The following is a 24045-nucleotide window of genomic DNA, read 5'->3' as shown; positions in this document are numbered from 1 at the left end:
CTTTGGGCCGTACTACCAGCAGAATACGGACCTATGCCATTGAATGGGCCGAATGCACCAGTAACTATGATTGTGAATACTGAATTTGAGCATGGTTACTCTGCCCTAATTGACTCATAACATCAATAAAATAGTCAAAGTGTTGATATAATTGGTTGTTTTACACTAAAAAATTTCCATCATCACAGGGATGTCCTTGATCTGTTCACAAAGTTACAATAAACAGTTACATGGTAGTAGTCTATCACATTGTAAGCCGTATATACCATCATGCTGGGTCCTGCATCAGTAACTCCACAGTTTGATCACCTCTAAAGTCCAATGAAACGAATCGATTGAATGCATGCTTTTCTCAGCAAATTTTAAATATTCCAACTTCCAATTTATAAAAGAAATGAACTGTTTCAAACAAACAACATCTTTGGATCAAGCTTTCTTTGAAAAGGAATCTTCCATCCACAGCATCACCATCCTCTTCTTAGTAGCCATTATTGCAAAGATGCTGCATGAGGATAACCTACTTTTCCATGCAAAGTTCTAACCAATGACGATGTTCTTTATTTGACAGGCAAGTGTGTCCATCAGCAAATCACAAGAGGCAACATATTCAAATGACTGCTGCAATATGGGTATTTAGAAACTGTTATTGTGTACTTAGAACATGGGTACACACATGTTGGGAATTTCGGAAAGGGGTCAAAAAACTGCTCATTTGATATGTTCATTTGTGCGATTGCGTTGCCCGCCAGTGATCGTTATATTGACAGGCGAGCCATAGAATTTTTTTTATTGTGAAAAGTAGGCGGAAAATGCAAAACAGACTGACAGGTAATTTACCCAGCTCCCAGCTTCTAAGGACAACACTATTGAGTTGTTTGCTGTCTGGAATGAATACACTAAATATGTGAATGTCCAGCAATGTTTCATCGAGACAGGGGGATGGGGATTCCCCTTCTGTTGACATTTTGGCACCCCCAGTAATTTGTCAAGGGGGACCAGCCCCCATGAAATGGTGCCAGTCACACCTTAGAGATACATGAAAAAACACATAAACTGGTGAAATCCCCCTTAAATTTTCTGGTAAAGGGTGAAAATCCCCTCTGTTGATGCCATTCTGGATGAAACACTGGTCCAGTTATATAATTGTTCATAAAATGGTGAAATTTATGTCAATCCTCTAATGTAAACAAGAAACATGAAAACAAGATATTGTTGAACAAAACATTTTGTGCCTGATTATTTTTTACGCGTTTCACTTACTTAGGTAAAGTGACAAATAAATTTTGTGATGAAGCAAATGAAAGAAATAGCACCAACGGTGTTTGAGCATCACTGACCACTTTTCGATGCTTTTACAGTTAAGGCCATTATTCTTCGGTGGGGCAAGTTGGTAATTACCTACCAATTTAGCTAGGGATATTGCAATATACCAAGGGAACTTCCTAAGCCAAACTGTTTTCCTTTCTGTAGCGGCAAGATGAGATCTAAACAAACACAGCGGGTAGTGAGATTTTACACCCAGCAATGGTGATCTGATAGCTGGGATGAACCATTTACATGTAGGGTCGTTAAAAGGGGACCGGATTGGGGAATGAAAACTAGAAGGAATAAAATACGGTCTTAAGAGATCATATCGTGCCTTGTCTTCTTTTTGATAAATATTACACATAACCAGGTTTGAAAAAGCTGCATGAAGTAACATCATCACAGAACATGGTATTTTGTAAAAAAGTTTGAGATCACCCCATGTACACTGATCTTTCAAAAGCCGGTCTTTACTTACTGGTTCACAGGAGTCTAATTCAAAACACTCAGTGACTCATAAAAAGTCAACTTTACAGTCTGTCTTGAAAGCTCCATCAAAATTCGAGACAAGATGACAAAATCGTACAAAGCTTTACATGAAGTTGAAACTATGGTAAATATCGCTCAGAGAATAAATGCACCACAGACGGCACTTCAGCATATCATTGCCCATTCACTTTCAGTACCATTGCCCAAAACATCCTGGAAGACCACAATCAAAAACTTTTGACATGACCTGCACAGTTAGTTGCTTAATTTTTGTGGGTGAAGAAACCTTTGATAGCAGCCAGTAAAAATTGACAAAATACCTTTTTAGAATACTTGTACTGTCAAAAACCAGTCGGCAATCAGAAGAGTGTTCAACATACTACACAATGATCTGAGTCACACATACAAAATCACTACCAAAGTTCTCTCTGACCAAAATTACTGAAACCTAAAGCGGACAGTGGAGTACATTATGGTTCATCCCGATATCAGATCACCATTGCTGGCTGTAAAGTTTGTTACCCGCTGTGTTTGTTTAGAGCTCATCCCACCACAGGTCCAGTAGGCATAATTTGTGATGATTTTTTCCTATTATTATCATAAAAAATAATTATGAATATTAATAAATTATTGATATGAATGTTACAGAATATTAAAACTTTTTTACACACAATGTCGTCTACTTTGTGTAAATGCCATCTGGAAACTCCATTGTTGTGATAATTATGATTATGAATAAATTATGATTATGATTAATAAAGTCATATTTTACACATTGTAATGTGCTTATGTGAACAACCCTCTGGAAACCCTCATACAGTTTCACAATCTATGCCAAAATATACAAGTGACACCATTGCCCAGGTTCAGTCTACGGCGAGAGTTACCATTGCCCAGGTTCAGTCTACGGCGAGAGTTACTACACAGTGTATATAATGAGAAGGTAGCCAGCTCCACTCGACAGTAAACTGACATACCCATGAATTACCTCCGTTTTCTTCACTTCTGCATGTCGATTCTCAAAATTTCTCCCGGTGTTGGCAAGTCCATAAATCAGCCATCAAATCTACCCAGTTTTGGCCACTTAGACGGAAAATTTGTGAAGTTTGAGGCTGCGAGAAGGTATATATCGCCAATGAAATGATGCAGCCTTAGCGGAATCGACAGCATCCGGGATCTTTTAGGGCCGTTTGCGAAATTTGAATGTAGCCGCCAAGCGGGGCCGAGGGCGGAGCCATGATTTAACGTTATAAGATATGCTGACATAATTGATCGTACGGCCAATGAACGCTCGTGACCTTTTTTACACATGAAAGTTACACTTACACTGTACGATTACTTCATGGTCTGTCCAAGGATGGAGGTGCCTCAAGTCAACGGTCCAAGCTATGTATGTGTGATTACAAACGGATGACGGGTTGCAGATGCGTTTGTTTATGATAGATACCCGGTTGACATTGTGAAAATATATATGTCAAGTTCAGCGACTTGGCGAGGAGACCTCAAAACAGCATACGTACGTACAAACACGCAGTCACCTTCCAATTGAACTTGTGATTTTCAGAGATTTGCAATGAAAATACAGGCAGCGTTGACTGTCGTCTATTTTGCTGCCCAACAAAATATTAAACATAGGGCCAAAGTCCCTGAAGCTACTATAGACATGGATACACAATTAAGTATTTCCTGACTGTATGAAATTATCTCACTAAGGTCATCCTAGGGACATGTAAACCAAATATTAAAGCTGTCTGACCAGCGGTTTTAAAAAAACAAGCGACTCAACAGTTGACAGAGCTCTGCTGTGTTATGTAGAGAATAACCTTTTGTGACACATGTATTGATGAAGAAGGTGGATATCTTTGATAGCTCATTTCAGGATGGCCTGACCAAAAATGGAAAAAAATTCCGTAATAATACAGATTTGCATATTTCATCAGACTATATTAGTCTATAATAGCAAATAAACGAGAGTTAATTGCATTCTAATTAGAGTAAACAAGACTTGTTTAAATCAAGATTTACGTCATAAAAAAAGCATATCTGTCAGGTTTTAAAGAATCCTGAGCTGGTTATCTTTTAATATCAGTATTTTAATCCTATTAACAAAGCACATTTTAACTTTCAAATTAACATTGTAAGTTCTGTTGAATAAGTTGAGCCTGTAGGTAATCAGAGAAAGCACACAGAAGAGACAAATGTTTGAAACTTAAGAAGTTCAAGGTCATCAAAAGCATTATAATGGATCATGTTACACCTTCATTGCACTGTTTACACAGATTGCATAATTGCTATAAATAGCACATGAGGAATCTTACAGCCCCGCTTTACCATAAAAACCCTATCACTTTGACCACTCTTTTAATTGACCACTCTATTTTTTTCCTCAAAAATAATCTTATTTTATCCTTTCCAAGTCAACCATAAATGGAAATTAGAACTTTCTCTATCTCTATTTATTTGACCACCCTATCATGACAAACTATTATGAGCAATTTCTTTTAGATAACATAAATGGTGGTTCAGAATGTATCAAAGTTGGGATTCAGGAAAGTTGCCTTTACATGTTTTAATCCTCAATTCACTATGAACTGTCAAAAAAAGTTGAACTTTCTGATAATTCCACACCAAAATTATTTTGGCTTTGATGATTTCCTAATTAATTCAATTATTTAAAATCATATTAATTATTTTTTTCTGGGTGAATTGATAGGGTTTATACAGTACAAGAATTACATACAATGTAAGTCAAACTTTGACCAAAAATGACAAAAAAATTCCTTAAAAATACACATTTGCATATTTCATCACAATTTTAACAAATCTAAGTTGGGTTATCCCTAGGGACCTGTATACCAAATAACAAAGCTGTCTGACCAGCAATTATGAAGAAGAAGATTTTTAACCAAAAACACCTTTTTTGGCATTAATTTGCCTATTTTCAACAATATCAAAAAATTAAAAAAAAAAGTTTCTCAAAATCATATTTTTCATCTACACAACAAATATCAAATCAGTAAGTACTGCAGTTCTCAAGATATTTGAGTGGACGGACGCCTCACAAACGGACATACATACATACATACATACATACATACATACATACATACAGACTGACGACGGACGCCGGACGGATACCCATCCCAATAGCTTCTATAGACTATAGTCTATAGTAGCTAAAAACGCAGTCACGGACGTGTTTTACAGACAAAGCACAGACAATGTACCTTGAAATCGATATCTTTTTTATTGAAAAGGCGTACGCGTGCTGGCGTTACGAGGACCTGTTACTTTTTTATGAATATGTTAGACAAATATATCCATGTCTTGCAAAAAATACTGAGAAAAAGTGAAATTTTAATAAAAAATGTTCATAATTTAGCAATATTTTGTCCTACATCCTGTCAATCACGTTTTCCTTCAAGTCTGTTCCAATAAAAATAGCGTCAATGACACTGTAGCTCCCATCCTGGACTATTTAGTGTTTGTTATCTGGTCAGATATTTGAACATGTGTGAAAGGGATAAAGTGCATGAAGTGAAAATACTTAAATGTAATGTACTGGAGACAGTGAAATATGTTTAATGTATTTATTCAGAATATAAAATGGAAAAAATACAGAATTAGAAATATCGTATACTGTGATACAACCATTAACTAAACAAGTCATTGACAATGACAGTCCCCACTTGTAATAGGAGTATTAATCTTGATGGGGCAGGGAAATGTGGTCATTAAGAAGTATCACTGGAGTGTATATGTTGAGATCTATGGGCAAATAGGTCTATGTCGTTGTTCCCAATTTGAAACACATGAGGCATGTCTAAGTTATGGTTCTAAATCGGGAAAAAAGATCAGACCTCTAGCAGTATTGGCCAGCCAAGAAATACATATGCGCATAATAAATGAGGTACAAGATGTGACATCTTAAGGTCTAATATCCTATCAAAATTGGAGGGTATAGAACTTGTGGTTACTGAGATATGCATATATATGTATAATCAAGGTCAAAGGTCATTGAGGTTACATGACATTTTGAAAAAAAAAATTATATTGCTAATTAATCCCTATATGCCAAAAAATCAGACCTCTAGCTCTATTCACTTGCCCAGAATTAGATGTGTGCAAAATTAATGAGGTAAAGCATGTGTTGTCATAAGGTCTCCTATCCTACTAAATACAAAGGACATAGCACTTGTAGTTACTTATTTATTGACATAAACATATATTTTAGGTTAAAGGTCATCAAGGTCACATGACATTTGGTCAAAAAATTTCTCTCCTATAGTTATCCCTATATACCAAAAATCAGACATCCAGCTCTATTTATTGGCTTGCTCAGAATGAGATATACCCATAATTAATGAGCTACAATATGTGGCATCATAAGGTGTCCAATCATACCAGATATGAAGGGTGTAGCACTTGTGGTTACTGAGTTATGGACAAATATGTATATTTGAGGTCAAAGGTCACCGAGGTCACATTACATTTGTCAAAAAAAATTCTCTCCTATAGTTATCCCTATATATCAAAAATCAGACCTCTGGCTCTATTGGCTTGCTCAAAATGAGATATGCACATAATTAATGAGGTACAATATGTGGCATCATAAGGTGTCCCATCATACTATACATGAAGGGTGTAGCACGTGTGGTTACTGAGTTATGGACAAATATGTATATTTGAGGTCAAAGGTCACCGAAGTCATGTCACATTTTGTCAAAAAAATTGTATTGCTAGGTTATCCCTATATACCAAATATAGTTATCAAAACAAACCACCAATTGTATGAAACATGGGCCTAAATACAGACAGACTGACATTCACAGACTGGCACAGAGTGATGACATTGACCCCAAGTGTGCCTTGGCCCATGGAGAATGATAAAGATATAACAAAAAGCTGAATGTAATGATAAAATAGTTAAGTATAGGCCTACAGACACTGAGGGTGAATATGTTACAGCAATTTGATTAGTTTCTTTTCATTTTCTACTTCTGTGATAATTTTTAAGACAATCAAACTGCAAGGCAGTTTTAATATGTAATTGACATAATTTAATTTAATATTTAATATTTAATTATTTTATATAATTTAATTGACATACATGTTATCTTTTACAAGCACACAGCAAACTGTTCTTGATTTTTCATTTACAATATTTGACATAGACTGAAATACATAACGTGCAACCAATATTTACATTTTGCCCATGCACCAGATACATGGAGAGATTTCAACATGCAATCATTAACTCAGAAACCCTATAGGGAAAAGTAAACATTGTTTTCTTCCAGAACAGCTGGTATATCCACATCTGGAGCAACTTACAAACTTAACCAATTACACAAGGATGATGACACAAGAGATAAAGTTAAACTGTGGTGAACTTGACTATTCCTTTCAAATCCTTACCTAACTTGATTGACATCTTAAACTAAAATACACTGCATGTTTAATGGCACACAAAAATACATCAGGGGTGTACCATTTGATAAAAGGGGGTTGTCTGGAAGATTGATGAGGAACATCTTTTTTATCCGATACACTGTACATTCTTTTTTTCCCACTATCCCACCTTTTCTTTTTGACAAACCTTCTGTGGCTGATTTTTTTATTGACATTTGTTTGGATTTTTTTTCAAAATCTGCCAGGACCCCCCCACCCCCTCCATCACTCTTTAACATTGAAAAAAACTTTGAATATATTTGTTGGAAACCAAACCTGCTGAAATCACCTCAGCTATGTTTTCTCATTATTTTTTACCGCATTTCAACACCAAATACAGTTTACCATTTCAAATGCTTACTGAATCACAACATTATCTTAAACATAGGGCCAATGTCCCTGAAGCTACTATAGACATGGATACAAAATTAAGTATTTCCTGACTGTATGAAATCATCTCACTAAGGTCATCCTAGGGACCTGTTAACCAAATATTAAAGCTGTCTGACCAGCGGTTTTTGAAAAAAACAAGCGACCCAATAGTCGACAGAGCTCTGCTGTGTTATGTAGAGAGCAACTTTTTGTGACATATGTATTGATGAAGATGGTTGAGATCTTTGATAGCTCATTTCAGGATGGCCTGACCTAAAATGGCAACATTAGCTGCAAAAATACAAAATTGATGATTTCATCATAATTATGTATAAAAATGTATACAAAATATCAAAGCTATCACATGAGTAACTTTTGAGAAACAAATATTTTGACCAAAAATGGCAAAAATTGACCCCAAAATACAAAAATTGAAGACTTCATCAAATTTCACTATATCACACTAGGAGAACCCCCAGGAACCTGTATACCAAATATCAAAGGCATCAGACAAGTAGTTTTTGAGAAACACATTTTTTGACCAAAAATGTCAAAAATTGCACCAAAAATACAAAATTGCAGATTTCATCATATATTCTATATATCATATTTAGTTTATCTGTAGGAACCTGTATACCAAATATCAAAACTGTCAGACGAGCGGTTTTGATGAAATAAATTTTTGACCAAAAAAAAAATTCCTTAAAAATACAGATTTGCATATTTCATCACAATTTGAACAAATCCAAATTGGGTTATCCCTAGGGACCTGTATACCAAATATCAAAGCTGTCAGACGAGCGGTTTTGATGAAATAAATTTTTGACCAAAAATGACAAAAAATTCCTTAAAAATACAGATTTGCATATTTCATCACAATTTGAACAAATCCAATTTGGGTTATCCCTAGGGACCTGTATACCAAATATCAAAGCTGTCTGACCAGCGGTTCATGAAGAAGAAGATTTTTTACCAAAAATGCCTTTTTGGCACTAATTTGTATATTTTCAACAATATCAAAAAATCAAAAAAAGGACAATTATTTCAGGTCAGCCCAAAGTACTTACATGCTAATTTTTCATGTAATCTGCTCAGTGGTTATTGAGATTTTCAATTTTGACTGTTTTTACATTTTTTCACTTAATTTGCATATTTTTGGCAATGACAACTTCATTTGAACAAAATCTCATCTACAGCCCATCATCCATGTACACACCAAATATCAAGATGAAATGTGCAGCGGTTTTGGAGTTTTTGATGTTGACGGACAGACATACAGACATACAGACATACATACATACAGACATTTCCCTAGCCTATAAGAATAGCTTCCATTGCCATATATACATATGGCTATGGGAGCTAAAAATGTAACAAGTTCAATAGAGTTCGTTGTTATTGCAAAAAAATGGGTTTTTTTTCCGCTGCGCCCAATGCATACTTGTAAACCCTGAAGATCTCCTAGTCGAATATCAAGTTTAAGTTAATGCTACGCAGACTTCAAAATAATAGTTTTATGCCGGTTTGTAAACTTATTCCAGAATATTGCAAAATTGGCCATAATTGCAGCCGTGATTCCAGTCTCATCTGTCCAGTGTGAGCGCGTGGGTTCAGTACCCAAAACAGGATTACAAAATCGAAACGTAGCTGTCTAAGTGACTATGCCTGATCTAAATGATCTGATGGTGATAACCACGGAAGGCCCGAGACTAAGTGAATTTGACTTCAGAGCAGCGATGATAGGTCAGGCAGCGAAGGCAATAGTGGGAAGTTGTAGTCTAAATAATTAGTAAGAAATGAAAATCGTCGACAGAAAATAGAACAGAACAAATTGTGAAACTAATATCAAAGAAAAACATTGTCACTGATGTTGTTTATTGAACACTTTATTCATTGACTTTTGAACCGGTTTTCGATATCGCGGAGACAGCTGTTATATATAGGTACTTACATGTAGTCATGTTGTACGCATTTTTGGTACATTTTACGCAAATAGAAAAACAATTTGCGAACAGCCTTACGCAGATTTGGAAATCCTAACCGAAGCTCTGCAGTTTTATCACACTCAGAAACTGAAGCGAGGACTTTCTGTCTTCGAGAAAAACAATTGACGCTATACACGGATGCAGCAGGGTCTTTGGAAAAAACACTAAAATTTTGAAACGAGAACGGGCGAGAAAATGTCAGCACGTTTGTAAGCCTGGAAGTGTTAGTCGTGTTCCTTGCTATTCAAGGTATTTGTGGGTACGATGTGCACACGGCGGAGGTTCTTCGGGAATAGGTGGATACCGTGGAAACCTAGCTGTGATATCGCAGCGGCGAACGCGTTCAAATCAAAGGTCACTGCCACGGTCAAATATCACAGCTAGTGGAAACTTTTTAATTGCTACGGATTAGCCGCTGATGTGTTTGCCGGAGGAGGGGCAGAGGAGTCGGTCACAGTTGATGACGGTGTGCTCACTGTCGTCGGAATTTCATCTGGACGTGTGTAATGGACGTACGTGACGACATTGTCATCAAATAATATGGATAAGGTGTATATAATGCTGGCAAACACGATCGCAGCAATCTATATTGAGCTGCCTACTGCGGTGTTTGTTCAGTTGATGCTGTCCCCGTTTAGCTGAAGCTACCACCTCCATTGATCGCATACCCAGTAAGCTGCTTTGGAGCAACCTTACAACTGCTATAAAGTTCGAAAAATACATCGTCCAACTAGAGAAATGAAACTCATTCTACGTTTTGATGTTGATCAGACACATGTACATTCGGGTCAACTGATGAGAGGTCTAATCAAAGGTCACGAGCGTTCATTGGCCGTACGATCAATAATGTCAGCATATCTAATAACGTTAAATTATGGCTCCGCCCTCGGCCCCGCTTGGCGGCTACATTCAAATTTCGCAAACGGCCCTAAAAGATCCCGGATGCTGTCGATTCCGCTAAGGCTGCATCATTTCATTGGCGATATATACCTTCTCGCAGCCTCAAACTTCACAAATTTTCCGTCTAAGTGGCCAAAACTGGGTAGATTTGATGGCTGATTTATGGACTTGCCAACACCGGGAGAAATTTTGAGAATCAACATGCAGAAGTGATGAAAACGGAGGTTATTCATGGGTATGTCAGTTTACTGTCGAGTGGAGCTGGCTACCTTCTCATTATATACACTGTATAGTAACTCTCGCCGTAGACTGAACCTGGGCAATGGTAACTCTCGCCGTAGACTGAAACTGGGCAATGGTGTCACTTGTATATTTTGGCATAGATTGTGAAACTATATAAAGGGTTTCCAGAGGGTTGTTCACATAAGCACATTACAATGTGTAAAATATGACTTTATTAATCATAATCATAATTTATTCATAATCATAATTATCACAACAATGGAGTTTCCAGATGGCATTTACACAAAGTAGACGACATTGTGTGTAAAAAAGTTTTAATATTCTGTAACATTCATATTAATAATTTATTAATATTCATAATTATTTTTTATGATAATAATAGGGAAAAAAAATCATCACAAATTATGCCTACTGGACCTGTGATCCCACTACTCCGGAAAGGAAAATAGAGTTTGGTTTAGGAAGTTCCCTTGGTATATTACAATATCCCTAGCTAAATTGGTAGGTAATTACCAACTTGCCCCACCGAAGAATAATGGCCACAACTGTAATTATTATTGCTACTTGAAGCTCACATGGAAATCTTTTAAACCAACCTAGGGCTAAGTCTCAAAACCAAATGTGACTTGGAAGTTGTATTGTACACATTTTCCCTATCTCCAAAGGGTGATCTGTAGTATCCTTTGCTGCCAACTCATACCATTTGACATGATTCATGAAGTTTCCCAGAGCTTGAAAATGACCATTGATATTTATTTCACTTACTATGCAAATGTGGCCCCACCTAACTTTTAGCATGATTAGACCATAGATTCATCAAATGTGAGTAATCCTCGATATATAGCCTGATTAATAAATCCATTAATAATGACTGTTGGCTATTCAGACCGCAGCAACTAAACTCTAATCATATCTAGATCTTTCCATGATGATGCTATACACCAAAGTGTGTGACATTCTGGTGTTGATTTATCAATGGAACAAAATCTGTCTACAGATTGACACAAAAAACATTGCAGCCTCTGACCCAAAGTGTTAAATAAGAATACTTACTTCTAAGTCAAGATGTTCTTCAATCTTTCGAAGAATCTTCTTCTCTTCAATTATTCTTCCCTTTTCATCCATTCTCTCTTTCACTTGTGGTGGTATGAACTTACTCAGACTTCTGTGTAAATCCATTTTGGGTGATTTTTCCTTTTCTTTAAATTCAATTGTAAAACTTGCATGCTTTTGACCTTCTGTTACTATTGTTAGTTCACTGTCATCACTCGGCTTGTCACGGTGAACTTCTGTAGGCTTCAAACCTGTGTTTACCCTGTGATACTGTTTCTGTTCATGATAAGATGTCTTTGGAGTTGCAGAGTCTTGCCTTCTAGCTGTAGTCACAGTTTGGTGACTAACACTTGTTGCATGGTCACTGTTGTCTGAGTCTGAAATAAAACAAATAAACTTGCAATGTCAGGAAAGTGTATATGAATTCAAAATGCACAGTGCAAGTTTCGATATCTAAATCATGATAATTTTGTTAACATGCCAATCTTCTCAATAATTAAAGGTAGTGAACAAAATGGCATGCATGAATGTCATAAAAGTGTATAAGCCAAGAATTGCTCACCCATGATTTTTTTAAAGAAAACAGTCATGGAAATTATATAGATGAGATGATAGAAAACACCTTGCGTTAACTTTTTGAAGTTTAAGCCAGAAAGATTTTGTGTACTAAAATTCACAAACAAATTTCATTGACTTAGAGAATGCAGATTTAGGCTACAGTTTTACCCTAGTGAATATTATGAATGAAGCAGAAAATATTGATTGCTTGTAGGAGAAACTTTGATCACGTTAAGGACACCTATCATGAAGAGTTAGCTATTGTATTTATTACCCAAGTTTAAAAAATATAATGTAAATACTTTGTAATTTCCTCAAATAGTGGTGAAATAATCAAAATGGCAACAAGAGTATTGCTACACAATATAACTACAAATTTTTTCCTGTTATCTAATAAAACTGTGGCTCAATGTATTGCTAAATTCTCTAGACATTCATATATGTCTGGACTGGAAAAACCTTTGCATGATAGGTCTCGTCAACTGATACTTTTAAACACACATGATCTCCGACAAATTTACCACCAAAAGCCAGACTCTGACGTGATCATTTTGTGAGTTAAATACAACCTTCCAGCTTAAAACAAGCGACCTAGCGGCCGATATAGCTCCGCTGTGTTTATGTAGAGAATAACTATTTTTGACACATGTTGATGAAGAAGGTGGAAATCTTTGATAGCTCAATGCAGTGGCCAGAAAAAAATGGCTAAAATAAGCTGCAAGAATATACAATTGAAGATTTCATCATACTTTGAATGTATCACATAGGATCATTCATAAGAACATGTCAACCAAAGCTATCTGATGAGTAATTTTTGACAATAGATTTTTTGACCAAAAATGGCAACAATTGCCCCCGAAAATAAAAATTGCAGATTTCATCATTATTTCAAAAGATCAAATTTAATTCATCTATAGAAACCTGTATACCAAATTTCAAAGCTGTTAGACCAGTACTTTTTGAGAAACACATTTTTTGACCAAAAATGGGAAAAATTGCCCAAAAAATTCAAAATTGCAGATTTCATCATTATTTCTATAAATATCATTTAGTTCATCAGAAATTCAATATATATTACTAAGCTCATCTTTAGAAACCTGTATACCAAATTTCAAAGCTATCAAATGAGTAGTTTTGGAAATACACATTTTTTGACCAAAAATCGCAAAGGTTGCCCCAAAAATACAAAATTACAGATTTCATCAGAAATTCAATATATATTACTTAGCTCATCTGTAGAAACCTGTATACCAAATTTCAAAGCTATCAGACCAGTACTCTTTGAGAAACACATGTTTTGACTAAAAATGGCAAAAACTGCCCAAAAATTACAAAATTGCAGATTTCATCATAATTTCAATAAATATCATTTAGTTAATCGATAGAAAGCTGTATACCAAATTTCAAAGCTATCAGACCAGTGCTTTTTGAGAAATACATTTTTTGACCAAAAATGGTAAAAATTGCCCCAAAATTACAAAATTGTAGATTTCATCATAATTTCAAAAAATATCATTTAGTTAATCTGTAGGAGCCTGTATACCAAATTTCAAAGCTATCGGATGAGTAGTTTTGGAAATACACATTTTTTGACCAAAAATGGCAAAAATTGCCCCAAAAATACAAAATTACAGATTTCATCAGAAATTCAATACATATTACTTAGTTTATCTATAGAAACCAGTATACCAAATTTCAAAACTATCAGACCAGTACTTTTTGAGAAATACATTTTTTGACCAAAAATGGCAAAAATTTCCTTAAAAATGCAAATTTGCATATTTCTGCACAATTTGAACAAATCTAAAATAGATCATCCCTAGGGACATATGTACAAAATATCAAAGCTATCTGACTGGTAGTTTTGAAGAAGAAGATTTTGAAAGATTTTTTTACCAAAAATGACAAAAATTGCCATAAAAATACAAATATGCAAATTTCACCACAATTTGAGCGAATCTGACTGAAGTCACCCTAAGCAAACTGCATATAAAATTTCAAAGCAATCGGACAAGCGATTTCAGAGAAGAAGATTTTTTTACCAAAAACATCAAAAAATGCCCCCAAAATACAAATATGCAAATTTCACCACAATTTGAAGAAACTGAAGTGAGGTCACTCCTATGAACCTCCATACCAAATTTCAAAGAAATCTGACTTGTGGTTTCAGAGAAGAAGACTATTGTTGACGGACGGACGGACGGAAGACGGACAATCAGCCTATCTGATAAGCTCCGCATCTCTGACAGCGGAGCTAAAAATATCAAAATAACAAAAACGGTTAGATGTCAGTCTCATTTCAGATGCCTAAGTCTAGTTTTAATTTCTTTTGATCTTAAAAAAAATACCGCAATTATACGGTGTCGCTCAAATTTGATCAGAATTGGTACATACCAGTATGGGTACCAAAGATCAACAATAAATGTTGTTTCTATCTGTTCAGTGCAGGAAAATTCTACGTTGATGTTATGACAATGATTTCTGCACAGTACAACCAGAAAAACAACAAGAAATATTTAAACCAGAAAAACAAACATAGGGCCAAAGTCCCTGAAGCTACTATAGACATGGATACAAAATTAAGTATTTCCTTACTGTATGAAATTATCTCACTAAGGTCATCCTACGGACAAGTAAACTAAATATTAAAGCTGTCTGACCAGCGGTTTTGAAAGAACAAGCAACTCAACAGTTGACAGAGCTCTGTTGAGTTATGTAGAGAATAACCTTTTGTGACACATGTATTGATGAAGAAGGTGGATATCTTTGATTAACATTGTGAGTTCTGTTTAATAAGTTGAGACTGTACATACTCAGAGAAAGCACACTGAAGAGACAAAGGTTTGAAACTTAAGAAGTTCAAGGTCATCAAAAGCATTATAAGGAATCATGTTACACTTTCATTGCACTGTTTACACAGATTGCATAATTGCTATAAATAGCACATGAGGAATCTTTATACAGCCCAGCTTTACCATAAAAACCCTATCACTTTGACCACTCTTTTAATTGACCACTCTATTTTTTTCCTCAAAAAGTAATTTATTTTATCCTTACCAGGTCAACCATAAATGGAAATTAGAACTTTCTCTATCTCTATCTCTATCTCTATCTCTATTGACTATTTTGAGCAATTTCTTTTAGATAACATACAGGGCACAATAAATGACGGTTCAGAATATGTCAAAGTTGGGATTCAGGAAAGTTGCCTTTACATGTTTTAATCCTCCAAGATGGTAAGCATTTCACTATGAACTGTCAAATAAAGTTGAACTTTCTGATAATTCTACACTAAAATTATTTTGGCTTTGATGATTTCCTAATTAATTCAATTATTTACAAGTCATCGTTGATGACACAGTCCCCACTTGTTAATGGGTACTTTGATTACATGTCCTCAGAGAGAATAGAGTCCTCTTCATTAATTAGGTCTGTGATAAAAATACTTTGATACAGACGGCGCTCAATGGCCAAGAATGAGTTCCATGGTGATGAAAACATAAAACCAATGTAGGCCACCATCCTAAAGTTCAGAAAATGAGTCAACTAGGAATTAATCAACAGGATGTTGCAAAACATTTTAGCATACAATTCTAACACTTGACAGATTATCACTGGTACCATATTTCATAAAGTTTGGTGCAGTATTTACAACACTATGAGATCAACATCTGTATCAAGTTTCATCACATTTGACGTTGTATTAATTTGTGGCTATATCACCCTAATTAGGAAAGATCATTACTTATGCAATTACAAATTAATTAAAATGACACTGATAAATGTCTTTTTCAATGTTAAAGCAATGTGAGCTAAACATCAGTTAACATCTGTATAAAGTTTCATGAATTTGATGCAGTACATATTTCTTGACATATCAGCCTACTTACGAAACTTCAATAATTGACATGTTACTGCTACATGACGTGAAACAAATTGACGAGCATATGTGTGAAATAGGTCAATGTCCTTGTACCAACTTTGAATGATACTGGTGGAAATATGTCTGAGTTATGGCTCTGTACATTTTAAAATTGTAACAAAATCACCGCCATGCAGCGATATTTGATCTTACTGTTTAAAAAATCAACATGTATATGTATGACGTAAGTCAATGTACATGTACCAACTTTGAATAAGTTCAGTTGAGACTTGCTAGAGTTATGGCTCTCGACATGAAACAACCATAACAAATTTGCTACCATGTGGCCATATTGAACCATCTCGTGAAACCAATCAACATACATGTATAAATAAGTCAATGTCCTTGTACCAACTTTGAATAAATTCGCTTGATACATGTCTGAGTTATGGTTCCGGACATGAAAAAATTGGAAAAAAAATGGCCACAAAACAAATCAATGTGCATATGTATGACATAGGTCAATGTCCTTGTACAATGAATAAAATCGGTGGATAAAATTAGTTGAGACATGCCCAAGTTTTGGCTAAGGACACGAAAAAATTGTAACAAAAAGGCTGCCATGCAGCCATATTGGATCATATCATGAAACAAATTGACATACATATGTATGACATAGGTTAATGTCCTTGTACCAACTTTGAATAAAATTGGTTGAGATATGCCTGAGAGTATTATGGCTCGGTACAAGAAAAAATAGCGTCAATGACACTGTAGCTCCCATCCTGGACTATTTAGTGTTTGTTCTCTGGTCAGATATTTGAACATGTGTGAAAGGGATAAAGTGCATGAAGTGAAAATACTTAAATGAAATGTACTGGAGACTGTGAAATATGTTTAATGTAATTATTCAGAATATAAAATGGAAAAAATACAGAATTAGATATATCGAATACTGTGATACAACCATTAACTCAACAAGTCATTTACAATGACATAGTCCCCACTTGTAATAGGAGTATTAGTCTTGATGGGGCAGGAAAATGTGGTCATTAAGAAGTATCACTGGAGTGTATATGTTGAGATCTATGGGCACATAGGTCTATGTTGTTGTTCCAATTTGAAACACATGAGGCATGTCTAAGTTATGGTTCTAAATCGGGAAAAAGATCAGACCTCTAGCAGTATTGGCCAGCCAAGAAATACATATGCGCATTATAAATGAGGTACAAGATGTGACATCTTAAGGTCTAATATCCTATCAAAATTGGAGGGTATAGAACTTGTGGTTACTGAAATATGCATATATATGTATAATCAAGGTCAAAGGTCATCGAGGTCACATGACATTTTGAAAAAAAAAAATTATATTGCTAATTAATCCCTATATGCCAAAAAATCAGATCTCTAGCTCTATTCGCTTGCCCAGAATTAGATGTGTACATAAGTAATGAGGTAAAGCGTGTGTTGTCATAAGGTCTCCCATCCTACTAAATACAAAGGACATAGCACTTGTGGTTACTTATTTATTGACATAAACATATATTTAGGTAAAAGGTCATCGAGGTCACATGACATTTGGTCAAAAAATTTCTCTCCTATAGTTATCCCTATATACCAAAAATCAGACATCCAGCTCTATTGGCTCGCTCAGAATGAGATATGCGCATAATTATTGAGGTACAGTATGTGGCGTCATAAGGTGTCCAATCATACCAAACATGAAGGGTGTAGCACTTGTGGTTACCGAGTTATGGAAAAATATGTATATTTGAGGTCAAAGGTCACCGAGGTCACGTGACATTTTGTCAAAAAAAATTGTTTTGCTAAGTTATCCCTATATACCAAAAATCAGACCTCCAGCTCTATTGGCTCGCTCAAAATTAGATATGCACATAATTAATGAGGTACAATATGTGGCGTCATAAGGTGTCCCATCATACCATACATGAAGGCTGTAGCACTTGTGGTTACTGAGTTATGGACAAATATGTATATTTGAGGTCAAAGGTCACCGAGGTCACGTGACATTTTGTCAAAAAAATTGTATTGCTAAGTTATCCCTATATACCAAAAATCAGACCTCTAGCTCTATTGGCTCGCTCAAAATTAGATATGCACATAATTAATGAGGTACAATATGTGGCGTCATAAGGTGTCCCATCATACCATACATGAAGGCTGTAGCACTTGTGGTTACTGAGTTATGGACAAATATGTATATTCGAGGTCAAAGGTCACCGAGGTCACGTGACATTTTGTCAAAAAAATTGTTTTGCTAAGTTATCCCTATATACCAAAAATCAGACCTCCAGCTCTATTGGCTCGCTCAAAATTAGATATGCACATAATTAATGAGGTACAATATGTGGCGTCATAAGGTGTCCCATCATACCATACATGAAGGCTGTAGCACTTGTGGTTACTGAGTTATGAACAAATATGTATATTTGAGGTCAAAGGTCACCGAGGTCACGTGACATTTTGTCAAAAAATTGTTTTGCTAAGTTATCCCTATACACCAAAAATCAGACCTCTAGCTCTATTGGCTCGCTCAAAATTAGATATGTGCATAATTAATGAGGTAAAATATGTGGCGTCACAAGCTGTCCCATCATACCATATATGAAGGGTGGTAGCACTTGTGGTTACTGAGTTATGGACAAATATGTATATTTGAGATCAAAGGTCATCAAGGTCACATGACATTTTGTCAAAATATCCGAGATATCTGCGTGAACGGATGGACTCACGGATGGACGAACAGACGGACATGACCCAATCTATAAGCTCACTGGACTTCATCCGTGGGGACTAAAATTGTGTCACTGCATCCTTTTTGCAATATGAATACGATGAGAAACTAAATTTTTATTTTTCGTGGCCTTATACATGGGAGTCTATGGAGATCTGCCTTATACATGGGAGTCTATGGACGTGTAAACTAAAAATATGCAAATTTCACCACGATTTGCCCAAATTTGGGAAAGGTCACTCCTATGCACTTCCATACCAAGTTTCAAATCAATCGGACTTGTGGTTTCAGAGCAGGAGATTTTTTGACCAAAAATGGGAGAAAATTACAAAAAAATTCATGAAAAATAGCAAGTCCAAGATACTGACCCAAGATGTGCACAATCATTGCATGTCAGCCCAAAGTACTTACATGCTAATTTTTCATGTGATCTGCTCAGTGGTTATTGAGTTTTTTCAATTTTGACTGTTTTTACACTTTTTCACTTAATTTGCATATTTTTGGCAATGACAACTTCATTTGAAGAAAATCTCATCTACAGCCCATCATCCATGTACACACCAAATATCAAGATGAAATGTACAGCGATTTTGGAGTTTTTGATGTTGACGGACAGACATACAGACATACAGACATACAGACATACAGACATACAGACACACAGACATACAGACATACATACATACAGACATTTCCCTAGCCTATAAGAATAGCTTCCATTGCCATATATACATATGGCTATGGGAGCTAAAAATCGTAACAAAATGGCTGCAAGGCAGCCATATTGGATCGTATCACATAACAAATTGACATGCATATGTATGACATTAGTCTATCTCCTTGCACCAACTTTTAATAAAATCGGTTGAAACATGTCTGAGTTACAGCTCTGTACATGTAAACATCGTAATAAAACGGCTGCCTAGCGGCCATATTGGATCGTATCACTTAACAAATCGATGTATATATGTATGACATAGGTCAATGTCCTTGTACCAACTTTGAATAAAATCGATTGAAACATGTCTGAGTTATGGCTCTGTATATGAAAAAATTGTAATAAAATGGCCACACAGCAGCCATATTGGATCGTATCACATAACAAATTGACGTGCATATCTATGACATTGGTCAATGTCCTTGTACCAACTTTGAATAAAATCAGTGAAAACATGTCTGAGTCATGGCACTGTATATGAAAAAATTGTAATAAAATGGCTGCCTGGCGGCCATATTGGATCATATCACAAAACAAATTGACGTGCATATCTATGACGTTGGTCAATGTCCTTGTACCAACTTTGAATAAAATCGGTTGAGATATGCCTGAGTTATGGCTCTGTACATGAAAAAATCGTAACAAAATGGCCGCACGGCGGCCATATTGGATCGTATCACAAAAAGAATTGACGTTGGTCAATGTCCTTGTACCAACTTTGAATAAAATCAGTTGAAACATGCCTGAATTATGGCTCTGTACATGAAAAAATCGTAGTAAAATGGCCGCCTGGCGGCCATATTGGATCGTATCACAAAACAAATCGACGTGCATCTGTATGACATATGAAGTAATCCTTGTACCAAGTTTGAATGAAATCGCTTGTTGCATCTCTGAGATATCTGCGTGAACGGACGCACGCACGCACACACGCACGCACGGACGCACGCACGGACATGACCAAACCTATGCCTGAATTATGGCTCTGTACATGAAAAAATCGTAGTAAAATGGCCGCCTGGCGGCCATATTGGATCGTATCACAAAACAAATCGACGTGCATCTGTATGACATATGAAGTAATCCTTGTACCAAGTTTGAATGAAATCGCTTGTTGCATCTCTGAGATATCTACGTGAACGGACGGACGCACGCACACACGCACGCACGGACGCACGCACGGACATGACCAAACCTATAAGTCCCCCCGGACGGTGTCCGTGGGGACTAAAAATCATATTACTTATTTTTTTCTGGGTGAATTGATAGGGTTTATACAGTACAAGAATTACATACAATGTAAGTCAAATTTTGACCAAAAATGACAAAAAAATTCCTTAAAAATACAGATTTGCATATTTCATCACAATTTGAACAAGTCTAAGTTGGGTTACCCCTAGGGACCTGTATACCAAATAACAAAGCTGTCTGACCAGCGGTTATGAAGAAGAAGATTTTTTACCAAAAACACCTTTTTTGGCATTAATTTGCCTATTTTCAACAATATCAAAAAATTAAAAAAAATAGTTTCTCAAAATCGTATTTTTCATCTACGCAACAAATATCAAATCAGTAAGTACTGCGGTTCTCAAGATATTTGAGTGAACGGACGCCTCACAAACGGACATACATACATACATACATACATACATACAGACTGACGACGGACGCCGGACGGATACCCATCCCAATAGCTTCTATAGACTATAGTCTATAGTAGCTAAAAATGACAAAAGTAATTAAGGTCTGAAACTTTAGGTACTGGAGGTCAACTTTAGCAACATGCATAGCAGAAAGGCAGCTAGCGCCCCTTAGTTTGACCATAGATGGTCTTCCTCCCCTCTACTGACGGTCTTCCTCCCCTCTACTGTCTATGGTTTGAGCAGGTGTGTTAATATGTAACAGTTCATAAACAATGACAGGAAATGACTCAAGTCAGTGGAGTAAGCCTGTTTCAAGCCTGTTTCAGAATTTCGCTTTTTCTTACCTCATTTGCACATTTTTGACACTGATGTGTTCATTTGAACAAATTCACATCTCAACCCCTACATCTACCTGTACACCAAATACTGAGACGGTAGCTTTGGCGGTATGGGAGCCTTTGTGTGTGACGGACATACATCCGCACATACCCACAAATATACAGACATACAGACGCCACTTAGACTCATCATATAAGCTCTTTTTGGTATTTATAGTCGCGCCAGCGGCTTACTGACTACGCATGCGCTTATTCATAATATACTATGCGAGTAACCGGAAGTGTACCCTTCTTTAGTGGGCGCCGCCATGTATTTTTTTTGAGTACTCGTAAATAAACAAATACGAAACAAATTATTATTATATAACATGCCATTTATAAAATATACCTCTTTTATTAGCCAGTAAATGTTATTATGCACCTTGTCGCTGATACAGAATATCGTTAATATAGATAAAGGGAGAAAACAGTCGCGCATATGAACGGTGGCATACGCAAAGAATGCTGGGATTGAATTTTAGAAAAGCGCCCCCAGTGTCAATAATTAAATTCAAAAATTGCCAGTTTTTAGACGGAACGCTATAGTTTTCAGCTTGCAAGTGGAAGTTGGGCAGTGCGGTTACCATTGCAATGATAATGATGGCATGATACATCCCTTGTTTAACGCAATAGGCTGTTATCAATGTAAAACTTGCCAATTTTTGTCCAAAATTTTTACACGTTACAGAAAATCTATAGGCCTACCTGCACTGCTGCAGGGTTTGACGTCCGCACGTGTAAGTACGTGAACTGCTTTCATCAGAGGGAAACTGGGCATAGTTGTCATATATACGTTTATGAAGTAACAATTAATTACATTTTATCATGAATCAATACAAATAACATTGCCAATCTTAACCCCTGGCGCGACACCAAGGGCTGAGCCCTATATAATATTATATAAAACCAAATATGAGCTAAAAATTAACTAAGTGTTCAAAGAATGTTTGAGAAGTTTAACACCTTGTACCTTTTGAAATCTTCTTAACATTTCTTCCACTTTGTACAGTCTTGAATGCAGACCTCCCTTCAGATAATTCTTTAACTTGTTCAGAGTGAAGGTTGGACATTTGACCTGCCAAATCTGGGGAATTCAACGGTAGACTCTGCTGTTGAATGTTTCCCTCACGGTTTAAGCCAGGCTGCTTATAAATAGAAAGATATGGCAATGTTGTGAATTGTTTCAACTTCACAGTAGATATGAGAAGCAAGCCTCCTGCTAATAAACAACAGCAGTTGATACTAAATTAGACAAGTACACAGGTACCTACAATGAATGTGTCAACTGAGTTAGATCTAGGTAGTACCTGTAAAACTTTGCTATAACTCCCCTAAAAACAAACCTTAAAATATTTCTTTTTTGAAATCAAATTGGTAACTGCAGAAATAAATTCTTCAATATTTAATGACACCAACTTCATTTACATTGTGACAAAGTCACACAGACACCAACTTCATTTACGTTGTGAGAAAGTCACACAAATGTGAAATTTGGTCATAGTTGATGGCAATATTCTGTTATTTTGATATTTTTCTGTTCATTTTCAGTCAAATACTGGTACATCAGAACTTCTTGAGGTTTTGGTTTTTGACCATGTACATAATCTTCTAAAATTATTTGCCAACTTTTACACCTAATAAATTCCAATGCTCCTAATTATCCTAATAAATTCATTACAGCAAAATAACTTTTTTAATCCATTATATATCTTCTCACCACATTAAAGAGGCACTCCCACTTGGTAACATTTTTAAAACACATTTTTTTAATGCCAACGGTCGATATTTGACGTGGCGACTGCGCGCGGATCGCGAGATATTGATAAAAACATGTCATTTCCCGAGCGCATTTTTCACATCCTGAAGTTTTACGATCGTTTCTGATTTTGACCCGAAATACCCCGAAGGTTTGTTGTTGTGCTGATTGACGATAGTCTGGGGAGTCTAAAATAAGTTCAAAGGACGCAATTACTTTACTTCCCACTGCAAAGACTTTATACACAGCATTATGCCTTTACTTCAGGTAAGTTTTTAAAAACTTCTCCTTAGTTTTTGTTGCTTTTATTATTCTATCAGTTGTATTATATTTTTAATCAATACCACATAAACATCAGTTTTTACGTATCAAATATTAGCCGCCTCCAATGACTACATTTTGTCGTCTGCCACACAGTACGCCGCGCGCGTAGTATGCATCTATGCACACCACGCGGCAGCCGCTATGTATCAACCGCGCGTAACTGTGCTAGTCACCTATGCGAATTCTGGTGGAATCAGCAAAAATTGTTTTTCGTTTTTACGCCAAGTCAGTAAGACTCAGCTTTCTCCCACGGG

General features: G+C 36.0%; 1 protein-coding gene across 3 annotated transcripts in view; it reads right to left on the bottom strand.

Annotated features, from left to right (window-relative positions):
• LOC139150538 (centrosomal protein of 170 kDa protein B-like) overlaps window positions 1–24045 on the bottom strand; it is a 146774-nt gene that overhangs the window by 92187 nt on the left and 30542 nt on the right. For 2 of the 3 annotated variants that reach the window (XM_070722970.1, XM_070722972.1), the window contains exons 6-7: window positions 22682–22856; window positions 11799–12175 (exon numbers count right to left, since the gene is read on the bottom strand). In XM_070722970.1, coding sequence (XP_070579071.1) covers window positions 11799–12175; window positions 22682–22856 — 552 coding nt within the window. The remainder of the gene's footprint in view (window positions 1–11798; window positions 12176–22681; window positions 22857–24045) is intronic. The other variant, XM_070722971.1, reaches the window with a different exon arrangement.

Source organism: Ptychodera flava, chromosome 14, assembly GCF_041260155.1.
Source record: "Ptychodera flava strain L36383 chromosome 14, AS_Pfla_20210202, whole genome shotgun sequence".
In the NCBI taxonomy this organism is placed as follows: Eukaryota; Metazoa; Hemichordata; class Enteropneusta; family Ptychoderidae; genus Ptychodera; species Ptychodera flava.
Note: the sequence above shows the minus strand (reverse complement) of the source record. Positions and strands in the feature narration are given on the sequence as shown.